The sequence below is a fragment of the Centruroides sculpturatus genome, unplaced genomic scaffold (genome assembly GCF_000671375.1).
Source record: "Centruroides sculpturatus isolate CEXI.00-Female unplaced genomic scaffold, Cexi_2.0 scaffold169, whole genome shotgun sequence".
Taxonomy (NCBI): Eukaryota; Metazoa; Arthropoda; class Arachnida; order Scorpiones; family Buthidae; genus Centruroides; species Centruroides sculpturatus.
Genome location: NW_019384492.1, coordinates 210,467 through 232,511, shown reverse-complemented (window position 1 = coordinate 232,511; position 22,045 = coordinate 210,467). Strand labels below are relative to the sequence as shown.

Below are 22,045 nucleotides of genomic sequence, written 5' to 3'. Positions count from 1 at the left end.
TTAGCCATGCTCAACTTTTATAGACTTTTTGCCAAATGCAGCCCAAAGTCAGGCCTCACTACTCGAGTTTCTCAAGGATTACAAGAAAAACGCATCATCTCCTGGAACGAATCTGCTCTAAAGTCCTTCAATCAATGTAAAGCAGATCTCTCAAATGCAATGACCCTTGCATACTATTCGTCAAATGACAATCTCTCTTTAATGGTAGACACATCCAATGTTGCCATTGGCACTGTACTCCAAACCCATACTGCTGAAGGACCTTGACCACTAGCCTTCTTTTTGCGGAAGCTAACACCCACCAAAAAAAGTACAGTACCTATGACAGGCAGCTGCTCGCTATATACTCTGTGATTAAACACTTCCTCCATACCATCAAAGGTCGGAACTTCGTCCTCCTTACAGACCATTGTCCACTCACCTTTGCATTTCACCATAAACCAGAAACTTGCTCCCCACGTCAGCTGTGACATTTCGATTACACTGCACAGTTCAGCACCAACATCAGGCACATCACTGGCTCTAACAACATTGTGGCAGACACCCTTTCTCGGATCAACGAGATTTGACTTCCCTTGACAGACTTTACCACCATAGCCGAAGCTCAAGCAAACGACAACAAGCTAACCGCACTCTTCATGGACGATAAAACATCACTCATACTACAACCTCTTTGAATCAGCCCATCACTACAACTATATTGTGACACAAAGGACAGCAAAGTTCGTCCATATATACCTCTCCAATTTTGCTGTCAAATATTCTCTTCCATGCACAATTTGGCCCATCCAGGAATTCATGCCACGAGACATCTAGTTGAAGAACGTTTTGTGTGGCCTTTGATGCAGAAGGGCATCGCTAACTAGACCCGTTCCTGCACAAACTGCCAATGGTCCAAATTAAACCGACATACCAACAGCCCTCTTCAGAGATTCGACCTTCCATTCAATCGATTTGCACATGTGCATCTTTGCCTCATTGGACCACTTTCCCCTTCAGATGGATCTACCTACCTACTCATCTGCATAGATAGATTCACAAGGTGGCCGGAAGCTGTTTTCTTCCACAACATCTCTTCTGAAACAGTAGCTCACACTTTCGTCTCTCATTGGATCTCCATATTCAGTGTTCCCTCCATCATCACCACCGATCATGGCTGACAATTCCAATCTTAGCTGAGCAGGGTAAAATATACTTGTCTCCTATGTACGTCACTTAAGCGCTACTTTTGTAATGATACAAAACCAGGCTACATACAAAAAACTTAATCTTTAATTTCTTATGTACATGAGATATGAGTTATGATGCAACACTATCGGATGAACATAGAATCAAGAACACGTGCATACAGAGAGAGGTCCGAATCCAAAAGTGAGGTCATAGGTCAGGTTGCCAGGTCTGTTCAGTTCAGAGTTCCTGATGGCAACTTTTGCATTTATGACCAAAACTGTTGCCACAGTACTCCCCCCAATACAATAGGTACAGAGTTAGAGGTATTGGGTGAACCTAACTCTCCTTCATGATATTCAAAGTTCAACGCGTGTATTTCTCCCGCACATTGATGTATTAACTAACGTCTCTATGGACCGCATTTGATCTGCAATTATCGTATAAATTGTAATATGGATTGTGAAAATGGTAAGAAAGTATTTTTTTATATAATAATCACATTTAATAATTTATGTCATTTTTAAAATTTTATAAATGATCTGTTAATATTAATTGTGTGATGATTATTGCAAAAGTTTAAGAGATAAAGTAATGGAGTAAACGAAGGACGATCGATATTATAGTAATCGATTGCTATTTTTAGAAAACTGATTGGTCCAATTTTGACTATTAATAGTCAAAATTGGACCAATCAGTTTCAGTGCTTGATTTTCTTCAATAAATACATAAATAGAAGTACTTAAATTTTTTTCTCCCCTTATGAATGTTTACTTTCCAATTTTTCATTGGTAAAAACTTTGAAAATACTCCAAGAAAAATAAAATAAAAGTATATTAAGATATGGAATGGATCTGCAGTGAAGCAATGTTTTAAAATTTATTAATAATTAATTAATAATATAATAATTAAAAAGTATATAGTTAAATCATAATTATACCATATTTGTTTATGGAATTTATATTGTATTTATTCATTTTATCAAAGTTTTTGGTTATTTAATAAAAATGAATAAATTTCTGCAATATGTAATTTTGCAGAAATTTTATTTTAAGTATTATAAATAAATGCTTATATTTTCTGTCAGTTTATATTTATAACAGATATATTAAGTTTATAATAAATCTGTTATGTGTAAAAATATCCAGTTCTGTAAATAAGAAATTATTGCTTATAGAAATTTGGCAAAGTATTAGCTTATAAACTTTTGATGTTCACAAAGAATTTATTTTAAAGTATTTAATGTAAGCCTGGAAATGTTTCAGTAAAATTATATTTCTCTAAAAAAATAGAGAAATAATTTGACAAATTAGATAATATCTCCTAAATTGAAAAAGGAATTTGACAGTTTACAAACATACATTTTTTATTTTAAGAATTGTAGTAAATTATCAAATTCAGTTTTTGTCACTGTTATGAATAGGGGTTATGAGAAAGTTTATTATTTTTTGTTGGTAAGAAAATCTGATAAATATATTTCAAATTCACTAAAATAAAAATAATAATAACCTGTAGTATTGTAGAATAATGTACTGTACTTAACAAGAATGACAAGAGAGTTGGCTCTTGTTCAGGTGCTGCTTTGACTGATAGCACTTATTAGAAGCAGAGCTTTGGAAAAGGGGGCCCTGATATGGCTCCAACTCAAGTTCCACTACAAGAGAATTTTCTGGCTCTGACTTTAACTCCAAACATTTAATTTTTAAGTACAATTGTTCAAGCATATTATTCAAACCATTTTACTTCATTCATTTATATTTAATTTGTTTTTATTGCTTTATGTAAATTTTATATAAACAATAGAAATAGATCTTTTGATTTCATATAACAATGTTATTTTAGCATTGTTCATGTAGTAAACTATAATTAAAGTGGAGGAAATCAATGAAAAGAGGATGAGATAACAATAAACAATTAACTAATTACTACTATACACAAGTTATTTAGCATCACTATGCATTTACCTGATTGAAAAGTTGTTCAGTCTATTTTTACAATTGCCAGCTTATATTAGAAAGATTATAATAGTTCTTAACATATAAACAAAATTAGCATTTAAAACATTTTAATTAAAAACAATTTAATTATTATTTAAAAGCTGCTAAAATTTTGTCTATACTATATTATTGATTGCAGTTTACACTTCTATGCATTTGAAGCTAGAACTACTTAAAATGACGAAGACAAAACCTTTCACACTTTGTTCCTAGCAGTTTAATCATTAAGTACAAACATTTTCGGCCGTTTTGAATGGCCTTCTTCGGGTACTATGAGGTCGTTTGGAACGTCGGTTAGCAGATATTCAAACGGCATCACAATGACGTCACTAGTAAGAAGAAACTTATGTAAACAGTGATGCCGTTTGAATTTCTGCTAACTGACATTCCAATTGACCTCATTGTACCTGAAGAAGGCCGTTCAAAATGGCCGAAAACGTTTTTACTTAGTGATTAAACTGCTAGAAACAAAGTGTGAAATGTTGTCTTAGTCATTTTCAGTTTACATAAATTAATTTTGTTTAATTCTGGAAAAAATAAACAGGATATGTCAGTAATGTGTCCTTGGTATTATGTCAGAAATATAAGTTAGGGAATTTTTAACTAGATTCACAAAATTTATCTAAGCCTAAATGAAGAAAACATAACTGGAGCTAACTCTTTTTTAAAGAATATATAGTTATGGGCGCCAGCTAAAATTGATGCTCCAACTATCTCTGGCTCCAAAACCTTGCTTAGAAATGTTTCATTTATGCTAGAGATAGTCCAATTCAGATAGAGATTCAGTGAGAAATTTATGTAGCTTATGTCTCAGTTTGTCAGACATAAAAGATTGTGATTGCTATATCTAGAGTGCTGCTACTTTGATGGAGTTAACTATGATAATGTATTATTAGTAAAATTTTAGTAGCTGGTACCTAGTACTGGCATTTGCTTAGTAAAAAGATTCTATATTATTAGATGGAAAATTTGGTGACTGGTGTGATAACAAACAAAACAAACTGCACTATACTATTAGCCACAATGAATGCAGAGGGCTGATAGGATCTGACATAAAAAGCAAATGGTGTGGTTACTCCTGCTTTCATTGGAGGCCATCTTTCAATAAAAAGACAATACTCTCTGATAATTGTCTGTCCCTGCTATGTTCTTGTCAAGAAATGAGACCATATTTTTATCTTAAGGTAAAGATGTATAACTAAAAGGATATCATTTAGTAAGTGACAGTAAATCTAAACAAGAAATAGGAAAGCAAGTGCAGACAGAGACATACAAAATTTTGGAAAATACTGTACTATAATATCAATATAAATTTATATATTTAGAAAAAAAAATAAATAAATAACTTAGTAGTACTGTATTAAACACTGTTTTTTAGTTATTACACTTTTCATAAGACAGAAGTTTATTTTTAGTTAACATATATATGTACTGGCAATAATATTTTTAAGAAAACAGCACAGACTATAATAATGTATCTTTATTTTCTGATTACCAGTACTTTATTAATACATTGAAACTTGAAAGATTTTATTTCATATATTTTTAAAAAGATTTTAAAGTAATTATAGAATTTTAAACTTCCTGTCTTTTGACAAGAATTTTATTTTCAGATATAGAATTGAATTCAACGTTTGATGTAAATCAACCAAATATTATAATAACAGGTAAGAAATAATTATGTAAAATTAATCATATAAAATACTAAACTAAAAGAGAATGAAAGTTGGAATTACAGATAAATTAATGAATTAGTTTACAAAACTAGTTTTATTACAAATAGTAATATTTCAAAATAAGAAAGCAAATAAAAAATGTATGCTTTGAATAAGATTTTCTTATTCAAAACATTTTCTTCAGAATGTGTTTATTGTAAGATTTTCTTTGTCAAAACTTTTCCTTTATAAAAATTATACTATACAGTATTCTACATTAAAGAAGCAATTATTTATTGTGACATTGTCACAATGCCAGGCTGCAATTTTTAATCATCTTTCTCTAAATGTAAAAAAAATCTCATGACTTCTGGTTCAGACAAGAAGTTTGTATATAGTTAATTGGGATCTTTAGCTCCTAAGCTTTCCTTATTTGGTCTGGATTTTAGTGGTGTCTTGTTCTTGTACATCACACTTCTGCTGATAACAGTCAAGTCATGTCAGTTATCCATCCCAAAATTTTAAATTTGGTGCATGATCTAATCCTCAACTGGCCCAACCAGAATAAATTTTCTACTCTGAAGGCTTGTCTTATCGACATCTATTCGGAGAGTGAGTCCTCGAAAATCAGAACGCTTCTTCAAGGGTTAGAGCTGGAAAACCAACGTCCATCCTTCCTATTAACAAGGATGCATGACTTGGCTGGTAACCATTTTAGTGAAGACCTCTTAAAATCCCTCTGGCTATCAAGATTACCCCACAATATACAGGCCATTTTAGCATCAAACAATAAACTTCAACAACTGGCCGCAATGACTGACAAAATAATGGAATTAGTCTGCCCTGTGCACATCCAAACAGTCAAATATGACCCCGTTGCCATCTCCACCCTGGAGAACCAAGTTGTGGAATTAGCCAAGCAGGTCAAGAACCTCACTACGTCAATCAACAACTCGCATTGTTCCTTCAAACGTTCTGAATACCCTCTAACGACATGAGGTGCCGCAGAAAATCAGTCAAAATCAACGGCACAGCAGCCCTGACAATGGCATGTGTTTCTATCACGCTACCTTTGGGGCACAGGCAAAAAAATGCAAAGCTCCTTTTGACTGGCGGAAAACTGACTGGGTGGGCAATTACGGCCAGGAGTCACACCCACCACATCGACCAAATTATCATGGCTGACCCTACTACAAAATATAAATTCCTTATAGATACAGGTGCCGACATCTCAGTGATTCCAAAAAGTTCCAACACATATTTAGGCAAACCTGAGAAGCTAGTCCTCTTTGCCGCAAATGGAACACTTATTCCAATTTACGGAACAAAGCTATTAACACTCAATTTTAACTTAAAGTGGAGTTTTTCATGGCCATTTGTAATTACTGATGTGACTCATCCCATCATAGGAATCAACTTTTTAACTAAATTCAATGTACTGGTAGATGTCAAAAACAATCGACTAATTGATGAGGTTATGCAACTTGGGTCTCCTGGTTGCTAGCAGAACTGACCCACAACTCTCATTAACATCACTGCAGTGACTAAGAATTCTCCCTACCATCAAATTTTGGCCGAGTTCACTACCATTACAAATCAGTTGATAACTCCTGAAACCAAAAAAACGTCAAATCACCTTTCATTACATCGAAACCAAAGGACCACCTGTCTTCTTGAAACCCAGACGGTTACCACCAGATATGCTCTGAGCAGCCTGTGAAGAGTTTCAATTCTTAATGTTTCAAGGCATCATCTGGCCATCCAAAAGACCATGGGCCAGCCCATTACACATGGTTAAAAAGGCAAATGGCCAGTGGTGACCTTACAGTGATTACTGCCGCCTCAATGCTATAACCATCCCTGATCACTATCCTGTCCCTCACATACAGGACTGCACTCAACTCCTCGAAGGCAAAATAATTTTTTCCACACGATCTCTCCCGTGCCTATCACCAAATACCAATCTTCTCCGAGGACATTCCAAAAACTGCCATAACAACCCCGTTCAGCTTGTTTGAATACATCTATAATCCTTTCAGCCTACGAAATGCTGGTCAAACTTCCAGCGGTACATCCACCAGGTCCTACTTGGCCTTGGCTTCTGCATCCCCTATTTCAATGATATATTGGTCTCATCCAAGGATGCAGATGAACGCATGGACCACCTCTGCTTGCAAGACCATGGCCTAAAATTAAACCCATCCAAGTGCATCCTCAGAAAATCTGCAGTTTCATCTCTTGGCTGCATGATCACATTGTCAGGAGTATAGCCTTTGCCATCAAAAACCAACGCTATCAGCAATTTTCTGCAACCAAAAACTGTCGCTGAACGTTGTCGCTTTTTAGCCATGCTCAACTTTTATAGACTTTTTGCCAAATGCAGCCCAAAGTCAGGCCTCACTACTCGAGTTTCTCAAGGATTACAAGAAAAACGCATCATCTCCTGGAACGAATCTGCTCTAAAGTCCTTCAATCAATGTAAAGCAGATCTCTCAAATGCAATGACCCTTGCATACTATTCGTCAAATGACAATCTCTCTTTAATGGTAGACACATCCAATGTTGCCATTGGCACTGTACTCCAAACCCATACTGCTGAAGGACCTTGACCACTAGCCTTCTTTTTGCGGAAGCTAACACCCACCAAAAAAAGTACAGTACCTATGACAGGCAGCTGCTCGCTATATACTCTGTGATTAAACACTTCCTCCATACCATCAAAGGTCGGAACTTCGTCCTCCTTACAGACCATTGTCCACTCACCTTTGCATTTCACCATAAACCAGAAACTTGCTCCCCACGTCAGCTGTGACATTTCGATTACACTGCACAGTTCAGCACCAACATCAGGCACATCACTGGCTCTAACAACATTGTGGCAGACACCCTTTCTCGGATCAACGAGATTTGACTTCCCTTGACAGACTTTACCACCATAGCCGAAGCTCAAGCAAACGACAACAAGCTAACCGCACTCTTCATGGACGATAAAACATCACTCATACTACAACCTCTTTGAATCAGCCCATCACTACAACTATATTGTGACACAAAGGACAGCAAAGTTCGTCCATATATACCTCTCCAATTTTGCTGTCAAATATTCTCTTCCATGCACAATTTGGCCCATCCAGGAATTCATGCCACGAGACATCTAGTTGAAGAACGTTTTGTGTGGCCTTTGATGCAGAAGGGCATCGCTAACTAGACCCGTTCCTGCACAAACTGCCAATGGTCCAAATTAAACCGACATACCAACAGCCCTCTTCAGAGATTCGACCTTCCATTCAATCGATTTGCACATGTGCATCTTTGCCTCATTGGACCACTTTCCCCTTCAGATGGATCTACCTACCTACTCATCTGCATAGATAGATTCACAAGGTGGCCGGAAGCTGTTTTCTTCCACAACATCTCTTCTGAAACAGTAGCTCACACTTTCGTCTCTCATTGGATCTCCATATTCAGTGTTCCCTCCATCATCACCACCGATCATGGCTGACAATTCCAATCTTAGCTGAGCAGGGTAAAATATACTTGTCTCCTATGTACGTCACTTAAGCGCTACTTTTGTAATGATACAAAACCAGGCTACATACAAAAAACTTAATCTTTAATTTCTTATGTACATGAGATATGAGTTATGATGCAACACTATCGGATGAACATAGAATCAAGAACACGTGCGTACAGAGAGAGGTCCGAATCCAAAAGTGAGGTCATAGGTCAGGTTGCCAGGTCTGTTCAGTTCAGAGTTCCTGATGGCAACTTTTGCATTTATGACCAAAACTGTTGCCACAGTACTCCCCCAATACAATAGGTACAGAGTTAGAGGTATTGGGTGAACCTAACTCTCCTTCCTGATCGTATCGTCATCATGTTGGCAGGTGCAGAGTCACTCAGAGTGTTTACAGTTGGTCGTTCTGGGGAGTCTGGACGTGTTGTCCTGTATGAGTTTGATGATGTGCTGACGTTATTGCTGTCCAAAAATGTAGGCTTCAGTTGGTCGATGTTAACTGTTGTTGTTTTTCCGTTGGCTAGGATTGTGAAATGCTTGGGTGTCCGCGTGGTAACTGGGAAGGGGCTGTCATAAGGGGAGGTCAGGGAAGTTTTATACCCTTCTAACCGCACGAAAATGTGGGAGCAGGTGTCGAATGCTGGATGAACAAAGTGTGAGGGTTTTACATGTGTGGATGTTGGAGTTGGCATGAGTGACTGCATTGTGAACTGTAGGTGATGGAGGAAGGATGATGGATCTGCTGAAGGTTCCCACGAAGGATGAAAGAGCTCTGCCTGGAGATGAAGAGTTGTGCCGTACACCATTTAAGCACAAGTACTGTACCATTGATGTCTTCTTTTAATGCTGATCAAAGGCCAAGAAGAATGATTGGGAGGAATTCCGTCCAGTGTTATTCATGACATCTGAGAGCTTGTTTTAGGGATTGATGGAATTGTTCAACTAAACCATTGGTTGATGGGTGGTATGGTGTTGTATGTATGTGTTGGATGCCCAACATAGCTATTAGTGAGGTGAACAGTTGAGAAGTTTTTTTTTGTCTCTTTTTAATTTTGTATTTAGAAAATTTGTTGTGTCATGGATATTTGTAATTGTATTCTTGTTAGTTACTAGGATTAGGTTTGCGGTAAATTTGTTATTTGCTTAGTTTTAAGTGTATGTGCCTTCATGAAGCCAAGTATTGTCTCACTGAAAATGGCTGATAGTGTGGGTCTCATGAGAACTTTTGTACACTTTGGCACTTTAAACCACTTTTTTTGTTAAGGTGAGACATTATGTCACTTATTGTTTTCACAGCACCAACAAAACACTCACAAACTCTGAAACTTTGAGTTCTGCTGTTAAGCATACTGTCAAATGAAATTTTTTGAATATCAGAATGAAGAATATTTCAAACAGCTCTCATTGTGTCTTCAATTAATTTTAGCATTATGACATGATAATTTCTTTGTGTAAATTCAAAAGCACAATAAAATTTATTGATCCAGTTTTAAAATATTTAAATTCCTAGTTTGTTTTATAATTTTCCTGCAATAATTCCTGCAATTTTAGACATTCTTTATTTGCATTACTACATTCTTCCTGATGGTGATTTTTCCCCCTCTTGCAGAAATCACTTCTGCAAGAGGGGGAAAAAATTTCAGAGAATATACTTATTGAGTTTGTTGAATTCTGTCCTTAGTCAAATAGTTTCCACATCAATCCTGATTGCTTGTATATTATATTTATATGCAAATATTTGAATAATTAAATTTACTTGTTTAAATTTATTAATTAAATTCTTATTTTATATTTTAGGATTTGGTCCATTTAGAGACATAGAAGTTAATTCTAGTTGGATAGCTGTACGAGAGCTTGCAAAAGTTGGTATAGATGGAGTAAATTTGATAATCAAAGAAATTCCAGTTGAATATGAAACTGTAACAAAAATTATTCCAGAATTATGGAAAAAGTATAAACCTGCTGTAAGTTGTTTAATTTTATAAATGTTTATGTAAGAAATTTGACANTTCATGGCCATTTGTAATTACTGATGTGACTCATCCCATCATAGGAATCAACTTTTTAACTAAATTCAATGTACTGGTAGATGTCAAAAACAATCGACTAATTGATGAGGTTATGCAACTTGGGTCTCCTGGTTGCTAGCAGAACTGACCCACAACTCTCATTAACATCACTGCAGTGACTAAGAATTCTCCCTACCATCAAATTTTGGCCGAGTTCACTACCATTACAAATCAGTTGATAACTCCTGAAACCAAAAAAACGTCAAATCACCTTTCATTACATCGAAACCAAAGGACCACCTGTCTTCTTGAAACCCAGACGGTTACCACCAGATATGCTCTGAGCAGCCTGTGAAGAGTTTCAATTCTTAATGTTTCAAGGCATCATCTGGCCATCCAAAAGACCATGGGCCAGCCCATTACACATGGTTAAAAAGGCAAATGGCCAGTGGTGACCTTACAGTGATTACTGCCGCCTCAATGCTATAACCATCCCTGATCACTATCCTGTCCCTCACATACAGGACTGCACTCAACTCCTCGAAGGCAAAATAATTTTTTCCACACGATCTCTCCCGTGCCTATCACCAAATACCAATCTTCTCCGAGGACATTCCAAAAACTGCCATAACAACCCCGTTCAGCTTGTTTGAATACATCTATATTCCTTTCAGCCTACGAAATGCTGGTCAAACTTCCAGCGGTACATCCACCAGGTCCTACTTGGCCTTGGCTTCTGCATCCCCTATTTCAATGATATATTGGTCTCATCCAAGGATGCAGATGAACGCATGGACCACCTCTGCTTGCAAGACCATGGCCTAAAATTAAACCCATCCAAGTGCATCCTCAGAAAATCTGCAGTTTCATCTCTTGGCTGCATGATCACATTGTCAGGAGTATAGCCTNAGCAGCCACAGGCTGGCAAGGGATATCTCAGGTAACCATTAATTGCCCCATTAATAATATGCTTTGTTGTATAGTGGTCAGTATAGCTGCTTGTAGAGGCCATATTCATTACTGAATAAAGTTATGTTTATTTGTTCTTTTCATCAATTGCATATCTCTGTCACACTTCTAGTTCTGCAACGTGCATGTGGCTATACACATTCCTTTGTGATGTTGCAATTTTGCTTTTCAGGAGTGTATATGTCAAGTGTGGCAAACCTTTTTGAGACTGCCTGCCATATAATAAGCATACTTAACTTTAAAGATATTTATGCATGCCAAAGTTTAGATTTCAAATAATAATATTTAAATAAATTAAACAAAAATGTTTTAATTAGAATAAATGTAAAAAAGCTGATTGAAAAAAGGATAATCAGTTGATAAACAAAAAAGATGATTGGAAAAAACAGATAATAAATCAAAATCATACAATACATTGTACCAAATGATTTCTCCTTATGTGCCACTTTGGGCATGCGTGCCACAGGTTTGTCACCCCTGGTATATGTTCTCAATTTTAATTAATAATGTCTTGCCTCTATACATCATATTTTCCCTATTAACAAGAGAGTTATGCCAGTCATCTATCTAACTCTGTTCTGGAGAAAATTTTTGTATTGAAATAACATGACTTGTTGTCCCAATTGGAAGTTTGCATATAGTTAATTGGTGCCTCCTTCCTCTAAGCTTTCCATATTTGGTCTCGACTTTCATCTATCTAACTCCGTTTGCAACATTAAGGAGGGACAGACAGACACACCAGTGAGAATTTACAGGTCTGCAATTTTCAAATTGCAACCCAATAAGCCTTTGCAATTTGAAAAACTATCTAAATATTGTTACTATTTAATACTTTTATAATTAAAAAATAAAAAATTATAATTAACCTTTCTTGTAATATTTCACAGCAACATAATCATCTGGAAAATAAAAGAGTATATTTAGTAATCAATTTACAACAATTAATTGTATTTTATATAACATTTAAGACTTATTAACAACAAATAATTGACATAGTCAAGTAATAGTGAGAACATAATAAAATTAAGTTTATCTGAAAATTCTTAGTTATTTTAATATTAATGTTTACATTATCATTAAGATAAAGTTTCTTCAAGTACACAAATATTTTAATAAACAATAAATTTTGACCAACAAAAATAATACTTGATTTTGGCACTATACTCAGAAAAATGAGAAACAATGCTTAATTTTAGAAACCAAATTAAATTTTTATTTAGTAAAATTTTTGTTCTTTTATAAGATCATCATCCGCGGTGAAAATTAGCAAGTGCATTAGAGTGAATACATTTGAAAGAGAGAACATCCCTACATTTAAAGTATCGCTACAGGTCCCTTTTTTTTTAACAAAAATCCTTAAACAAAACAAATTCAAACATTTTCTTTACTCCTCAAAAAGAACAAACTCTCCTTTCCACCTTACATCATTTGTAAACTCTCTTCTGTTCCAGCATTCCAGATTCTTCTTTTTTTGATTTATATATATATAACACAGACTATACTTGGGGAAAGCGAGTAGGTCCCATATCACTACACAAACTTTTTCAAATTTAAAATTGTATGGAAGTTACAATTATTCAGAAATGAATAAAATAAAGTAAACCAAAGTAAGTTAAAACAGAAGCAGCATCAATTTGCAGATGATGTTTGCTGAAAGGTTTGTAGTAGAGTGGCCACAAGTCTACATTTACTGTTGTAGTAGATCATATTTAAGTCAATTTGTTCTTAGTTTCCTGTTTTAATTTAGCATGAAATGAGGTCAGGGTATCTCATACCATGTCTTCCATACACCTCCATAGTAACATTTGCAATGACACAAGATACACGCATAGAAATGCAGAGAGCACAATTGATACAATCCACCCACAAGCAAGAGTTAAAAGGAATGAAATGATTGGAAATATACAAATCTGTAAGGGACCTTAAATGCACTAATTGCAGAGGATGCAGAGGGTCTCATAGTGCATAGATAGCATGGTATGAGATACACTGATCTCATTTCATGACATTCCAAAACCCAATACGTCAGCGCACACAGTTCAAAAATGGTTTTACTATATTGGTTATTTTAAAATTTTTAAAAATTGTAAGTATTCTGTGTAGAGTCAGTTCCACCAAAAATTCTTTAAATATTTTATTTTATTATTTATTTGTTAATTTATCTAATATTTTCATTTTAAATTTAAATGTAAAATGTTCAAACATTCCATTATTAAAATGTTAAATTTTTAAAAATACTTTTGAATTTCAATTACACCTGAAGATGGCCTATTGGGTTGAAAATGTTAGTGTTTTGTTTAATAAACATTTCTCAGCAACAGAAGGTGTTTGATGGTTCATTAAGTTTATAAAAAGCTGAATTTGATACTTGGTTTTAATTTTCTTATAACATTAATAATCTCATTATCAGAAAACAATTTAAAATAATCAATTCAGAAATAATTAATTGAAGTTAATATAAATATTTGAAATATAAAATTTTTAATAGTAAAAGACTGCTAAAAATTACACTACAGGTTATAATGATGCAAATATTATTGTTATAATCTAATAAACTGATAGAGGTGATTGCCCAGGAATAGCATTGTTAAAGATATAGAATGTATTATCATTCAGCTATTAAAATTTCTAAAGGGAAACTTTAAATTATAATATTTTTGCTATAAGAAATGCAATTAGTTTCACTAATTGAAAGTCATGCATTTTTGCTTTTATTATTAATTTTTTTTTCCTGTTGAGAATTTCAACTTTCTTTCAAATATCTGAATATTATAGCTTCATCCAAAGTCTTAATTTTTTGAAATCAGATTTTGAGGTAAATTGACTAAAGATTTAAGCTCAACATTCTCAAAAATCCCTAAGTACATGATTTTATACTTACTAACTATTAAAACCAGATTTAAATATTGTATTGGCCACTAGATGGCATTCCCTCTATAATTGACAGTTAACTGAACATTCTAAACTGGGTACAATTGCAGATGTGAATGACACCGTCCCAACACTGTCATTCACCTTAACAGAACTATAGAGCATGCTCAAAGGAGCAAAAATGTCAAAGGAACCAAAGGGTTTATATCTCACAAAGAGTTACATGTAGAGGTACTACATGTGACTCTTTATGAGATATAAACCCCCGAAATTGGCAGCATGGAATTGGGAGTTGTAATGCACACTGCATGCTCTGTAAAACTATAGCATTTAACTATTTAGTTCATGTGACTATGCTGGCTTTGAGTAGCCACTAGACTGCTCATGGAGTACTTGATGATATAGTTTTAAGGGATATAGGGGCTCACTCCCATGCTTACACTTTGGTGCTTGCTATTGCTTGTACCAAAGCTCACGACTATATGCAGAGCATTGTCAAGGCAAGCAATAGCAAGCCATGACTGATGTATGCACAGAGAATAGGCAGTAGTATTGGTTCAAGGTAAATACCATTTCTGATCAGTAGAAGTTAGTGCATTTATTTGTTACAGGTACTGATTGATGTGCCTATAACTTAACTTGCTTGCAAGCCCAACATCTGCAAGCAAGATGGCAACTGGAACTGCTGCTGTTGGGTTTCCATATTTGGATGTGGCAAAGGGTCACATGTCAGACTTTTTTTATTCTTTACTGATAAATATTGTTAGCTTGTCTGATTACTGTGCTGAGCTGTCTATTAAACACATAATAGGCTTAGTGGAGCATGCAGTGACTCCGTGTAGCGCCTGGAAGTAGGCTGTAGGCTGATTTCAGGGGGGCTATATCTTGTGAAGTGTCACATATAGAGGTATGGTTCCTTTGACTTTTCTTTGATATTATTGCACCACTTTAGGAAATGCGTACATAGATGATAAAATTAATGCAATGACTTACTTGATTAGTTTTAATTAAGACAGCAAATGATAAGTATGCTCTTTATTTTAAACTATTTTGATCAAGTTACATAAAATTATGATTGCATAATCATTTGAAATTATTATTAGACTGGAATCTCATTGGTTTTATGTAATATTTGTTTAATGTCATATAAAACTAATTTCTTGTAGAAGTTTGTTTAAAACCTGCACTATACAAAAAGCCCCAAAATGACAGCTCCAAAAGTAAAGTAATGTTCATGTCCAGACCTATTTATATAGACCTTGTCTATACTTAGTTCCTGTTTTGTTAAATAAAATCCTCCTTGCTGTTTGGACTCTGGTGTGTGTGTGTGTGTTTGTTTGTTTGTTTTGTTTTCTTTGTTTAATCATACTCTGCTAACACTTTCATCACTAACAACATGCTGCTTGGTAGTTCTTAGATACAAGATTTAATTGATAAATTGTTATATATATAAATAACAATGTCACTTATTGTTTTCACAGCACCAACAAAACACTCACAAACTCTGAAACTTTGAGTTCTNCCCCTTAGGCACATGCAGCTGCTCCTCTTCCTATTGGTTGGGTGGAACTTCTGCTCCAAGATAGCACAACACCTCCAAGGGACGATTTAACACTTTTACCAATCAATTATATATATATATATATATAACAATATATATATATTTTATATGTTTCCAATATGTATTTTGTCCCATACAGCTCCCATTACTTTTTGGGTAATGGGGGCTGGGGTAAAATACATGTTGGAAGCATATACCAAAGTAAATTATTATGTTAAAGTAAAGGAAGTAAGTAATGTATTGTGTAGGGTTTCTACATCTTTGGTGCTCAGGGCAATTTGTTCCTTTTCTCTTCCTCTGTGTATCCCTGTTTTTAAATGTAATCACTATTTATAGTGATGCATTTTCCAAACTTTCAATCTATTTTTTCCATTCTGTTCATGAAAAACTTTCTGGCTTTGTATTCATTCTCATTAGTTTTAATTTCAACATATGATCGCACTTACTAAACCTTTATTGTCCAGTACTTGTAAACTATTTGTAAAAACAAATATTTTTGGCCTCAGACGAGGTCTTCTTCAGGTTAAAATAATTGGATTCCATTCTTAGAATGAATGTTTAGTTTTAAAATATAATCGAATTCATGCGCGTGTTATGTATCGTCATCATTTTGTTGTTCTTCGCATACGTAATGCCAAGCATAAGAAAGCGTGTTGCCGTCTTTGGTGTTTATACATCTCCCCATTATTTTAATCTGAAGAAGACCTCATCTGAAGCCGAAAACGTTTGTTTTTACGAATAGTTTACAAGTACCGGACAATAAAGGTTTAGTAAGTGCGATTTTATCAGAATACCGGTATTCAGATTAGAAGATTTTTGATTTTCAACATATGATGACAAATTTTGAACTTTCAACCTCACCTTCAATTTTGGGAACAACCAGGAGTCTGGTGAGCCAGATCGGAACTAGAAAAAGAGTATTGAATAATTTGTTATTTCAGGTTCTTAAATATCTTTGCTGTTTTCTTACTGCTTTGCAGTCTTGTGTTGTAATGATACAAAGATAGGCTTACCAGACATTCTGCTTTGATTGGGACTGTCCCTGTGTCCTGGCCAGTTTGTCATTTTGTCCTGGTTATTTGGTAAAATTTTAAAAATGCTGAATATACAAGAAGTAAAAATAGTGTACCTCAGGTAAAATGGCAAATTTGCAACTAAAATATTCCCTCTGTTACCCTGTGGTGTTCATTGTGACAAGTACAACATTCCATGAGTGGAAAAGTACAAATAAATACTTGTTAGATTTTTTGAAAGTTATTTATTATCGCTTTGAACAGGTTCATTTTTCTTTCTTTGGATCCCAACACTACAAATAGTTTCTGTACACACAGGCGTTACAATTCGATCAATAAAACAGCGAATTAATTGAGCAACACAATTATGCACGGGCCAAAACTTATAACTAATCCTTATACTACTTATAACTAAAGAAGGAAACAAGAGAATAGACGGATAAGAATAGTTTAAGGTGAAGATGGAAATACCCGGAATTTTCTTGAGTTCGTAATCTTGGGTGGGACACTACTCTGGAGCTTTTCTTGGAACGTTACTTCTTTTCCTTCCTGTAGACCTCTCGTATGGTTCTTTCTGTGGCTCTCTTCAACGTCTTTGGATTAGGAATTCCTTCCTATAGATTCTCTGGCTCCACGTAGCCTCCATTCGTCTTATACTCAATCTGGAGCGCTACCTCTTTTCGTCCTTATTCTTCGGACTCGGGCCTGAACGTCTTTCCTCAAAGCCTCATAGTCTCTGGTCATCCTACACACGATCCGGATCCCTACCTTCTCTCGTTCGTTCTCATTAAGAGCTCGACCAAGAATCTCTTCTCTCCTTTGTCACCTTTTGTTCTACTGCCCTAAAAACATCGAAGAAACGAATGTTTTTGAATCCCTTCTGGGCTCTGTATCAGGTTCTTAGCCATTCCTAGATGGTTATTTGATTATGGAATGACATTAAGAACCTGATGCAGAGCCCAGAAGGGATTCAAAAACATTTGTTTCTTCGATGTTTTTTATCACACCGTAATTAGTTCCAAGTGTATCATTATTGTTGTAATCTGCTGTTATATTAAGGAAAAACAATGCTGTTTTATTTAATTCACAAAAATATAGACAAAGAATTAAATTAAATGGCAAGTAATGTGACGATAGGATGTTTACAAACACAACTTTAAATCATGTGATTTATTTTGAGGAAATTGTTGTAACAAAATTTAATTGTGGGTTCAAGTGTTCCATGAGATAAAAATGGTTGAAAAACACTGTTCTATAGTAACAGAATTGTTTCTGATGACAAATGGTTAATGTCAAAAAGTACTAAAATGTTAGAATTTTTAAATTTTTACTTTAGATAAAATATTTTCTATTTAGAAAAATTATTACTGATTTTGATTAATATTATTTATATGTAAAAAGGAAAAACCCCAAAAAATAGTATATTAAGAGTTTTTTGGCATCTTATATTGTATTAATGTACAGAATAAATATCTTATTTTTTTCAATTCAAAGACACTTCTCCCTCATTTTTACTTGACTAAAATATAGATATGTCTTCGAATTTACAGGGTCTTACATTCATAGTCAAAAATAAGTCAACAGTCATTGCAAATATATCATAAGTGCATTATGCAGCAACAACAACAACAACAATAACATGCATTTTCATTTATACTGTTTAACATCAATGTCAGTTCAAATGAGCTTTGCTGTAGCTGTATAACATTTAGAATGTTTTGAAGATGGCACTATTATACAACATATAATTATTTATTAGACACTATTATACAACACAATTATATAAAATTAAAGTTAACAGTTATTTATTTTAATATAGTATGTAGTATCAGAACAACATGGAAGTAGAGCTGCCAAACATTACCTCTTTCATAGCATTTGTATTGTTTTTCTAAAAAATCTTAATAAAATTGATCATTAAAAATGTTTCCCTCCAAAAACACATCATAAGATTTGAATTTAAATGCATGGTGTGTCTTAGAATTGAGGAAATATGATATGTAAAAATCTCAAAATATATTTTATTAAAATATATTTTGAGATTTTTACATATCATATTTCGATAACAACAACAATTTTAATAAAACTTAAACATGTAAATATTTAGTTTTTGTTTTTATTTCTTAAATAAGTAATATAAAACCTTCGACAATTTTCTTGCAATTTTCTTTAATTGAACTAATGCTTTCAGCTATATTTAATCGCCTTCCTCAGGTTCAACAATATTTGGAACATCAGATATTCAAAAATTTGTTTTTGTTCTGATGACAACTTCTAATTCACAGAGGTTGAACCTCTGTGAATTAGTAGTTAGAAAATTGGAGTTTCAAGTCCTAGAAAACCTCTGATCAGAAATCATATTATACACATGTTATGTTGACAACTTTCTTATTATCTGGAGATCTAAGCCAGATATAGATAGAATATTGCAGGCTATCAATAACAACCCATTTGGGCTTATGTTAAAATTAGATCAAGGTGGTGGTAAGACAGCCCGTTTCCTTGACCTCCAGATACACCTGAGAAATGGTTTATAGCTACAAAAGTATACCATAAGCCTAACCTACAATCTTGCTTTATCCCCTCAACATCCAACGACCCATATATTTATAAAATAGCAGCATACAGGGTTCTGATCTGAAGAGCTTTTACCCATTCCTCTAACATCAAGGACACATTACAAGAAATGCATAAAACACATTGCCATAGCCCATGGTTACAGCAGTAAGTTAATAGAAAGGCTAGCTTGCAAAATACAAGACAACCTAGAAACAAAAACCATAAATTCCAGATCTCTAGAACAGCAAAGAAAATGCATAGTAGTTGATTTTGGCACTAGAATGAGCCAAACCTATAAAATCATAGCCAAGAAGGTCAAAGCAGATCTATCCTACAAATGTAACCCTTCAATATATAAACTTCTTGCCAATACCAAAGATAAATGCAGTGAAGCCAGAAAACCTGGAATATACTCTGTATCACTGGACGACAACAGATTTAATAGGAGCAAAAAGTTAACATATATAGGCTCATTAGCAAAAAGGATAGCTTTTTGCTAATGATCTGTTGGTAGAGCCTATGTATATTAACTTTGTATGTTAACAGACTATGTATGTTAACGGAGCATAAGTATGATATGCAGAATGAGAAATTTAGTGCCACCCCAGCCCAATATGCAAGTGAGCCAGGTATAATGACTAAATGGGAAGAAGCTAAGATTATAATACCAATACTCGATAACAGCAAGCTAAGAACAATAGAAACACTGGAAATCTTTGCAAAATCCCTCAAAGAAAATTGCATTAACAGCAGAGATGCATACTCACTATCTATGGCCTGGCAATCACTCATTGACACTTCCTCTAAAGGAAGTGGGCTAACCCAGCTATCTCACGCGATATATGACATTGCAATCCTATGAATTTATATATATTTTAATCCTATCGGCAATAGTCATTCTCTGTAATTCATTATCCATTTACATATTTATTAATTAATCGTGTTTTAATAATTTTGTAAAAACATTGACGTCACAGGAAAGAAAACAAATTAATGTACAGTATAACTCTAATTTGTTATCCATTTACATTTATTAATTGTGTTTAAATTTTTTCTATTTTCATGTATATTTAATGATTGTAATTTAAAAGAAATTTTGTTAAAAGAAAAGAAAAAAACTTTTTTGTAAAAACCATGACGTCTTCAGAACGAAAACAAATTTTTGAATATCTGAAATTCCAAATATTGCCAAACCTGAAGAAGGCCATTAAATATAACCAAAAATGTTAGTTTGATTAAAGAAAATTGCTAGAAAAAGTGTCAACGATTTTATATTACTTATTTACAGAAGTTCTAGCTTTCCGTACGTAGAATTTTATTTCTTAAATTTTTTATTTATATTCAATATAATATTTTGTAATTATTTAGATGGTGGTACATTGTGGAGTCTCCAGCTCAGCAAAAACACTTGTGTTAGAACAGTTAGCACATAATAATGGATATGAATCACCAGATGTAACTGGAAATCTTCCACCATCAAGTTGTTGTGTGAAATGTGGTTCTAAATGTTTACAAACTAAAATTGACATGTATCAAGTTAGTCATGATGTTAATTCTTCAGGATTGCAGATTCCAGCTGTGGTATCAAATGATGCAGGAAGGTATGAATAAAAATTTATCTTATTTCAAATATAATTTTTAGTGTCATTCATTTCAGCTGAATAATTCTTTATTTTAAAGAAATATATGATATATTATATTTAATTCTCTCTCATTTTAGACAGATCACTATCTAGGAAATTGACTGCCTATATTTGCAAAAATAATTTAGTTGCTCCATTTAAGTCACTACAGTAAATTTTAGAAAAAAGAAAAAAATATGAAATCTATGTAGTATGATATATATTCATAATAAATATTAAATGCCTTTTGTCTGTATTTTGCATAATCAATTAAACATTTGGTTCAAATACAACCAATAACAGACTTAGCAACATATAAAAAACCAATAAGCATTTTGAAGCAAACAATAATGTTGTCCTCCTCAGATTGTTTTAATTTTACAACCATTTTAACTGACCTACATCACCATTAAAAACTTCTATTTTTTACAATCTCTCTTATTTTACAAAATTATATAAAAAAGTGATTAAAATATTCTAACATTAACACATATATAAAACAATATTTTATATACAATTTTTTTCACAAAAAATGCTTTGGTCTTTTATGTGTTGCTAAGTTTAATCTATATATATAAAAGTGTGTGTGTGTGTGTGTCCTTCAAGCATTACCACACCATTTATCTGATTGCTGTGAAACTTTGGGAAGTTTAATATACTCCTGCGAAGGTTTCTGGCATAGTACATTTATCCTATGATAGATGGCTCACGTGTATACAAGCATTTTACTGTGTGTTCGATCGATTTGAAATTGTGAAGACTATTTCCCCCCTCCAAAAAATCTCTCTATATATGCATTTGTTATTTACGATATTTGTAATAATTTTTTTTAATCACTTTATTTTAACTTTTTTTGCTAATTATGTATTCGCTCGAACTTTGTTAAAACCTTAACTGTATCCCAAACAACAACCGAAGTTGTAGGAGGAAATTTACCTATTTTACCGATCTAGGGATCTCCTTTTCCAAATTTTAATATCAATTCAAAATAATTTAAAAAGACAAATTACAATAAAACTGTTTATTATCCAACTATCAGAAATTTCACAACATGCCAAGGAAGAGAGGAAGGAGCAATTAAATAATTAAAATTATAAAGGATTAA

The 22,045-nt window shown here is 33.7% G+C and overlaps 1 protein-coding gene across 2 annotated transcripts in view; it reads left to right on the top strand.

Annotated features, from left to right (window-relative positions):
- The first annotated feature begins 1,519 nt into the window (after positions 1 to 1,519).
- LOC111621819 (pyroglutamyl-peptidase 1-like) overlaps positions 1,520 to 22,045 on the top strand; it is a 23,714-nt gene continuing 3,188 nt past the window's right edge. For both annotated transcript variants that reach the window (XM_023364071.1, XM_023364072.1), the window contains exons 1-4: positions 1,520 to 1,638; positions 4,778 to 4,831; positions 10,134 to 10,300; positions 20,687 to 20,919. In XM_023364071.1, the coding sequence (XP_023219839.1) occupies positions 1,623 to 1,638; positions 4,778 to 4,831; positions 10,134 to 10,300; positions 20,687 to 20,919 (470 nt within the window). In that variant the 5' untranslated portion in view covers positions 1,520 to 1,622. The remainder of the gene's footprint in view (positions 1,639 to 4,777; positions 4,832 to 10,133; positions 10,301 to 20,686; positions 20,920 to 22,045) is intronic.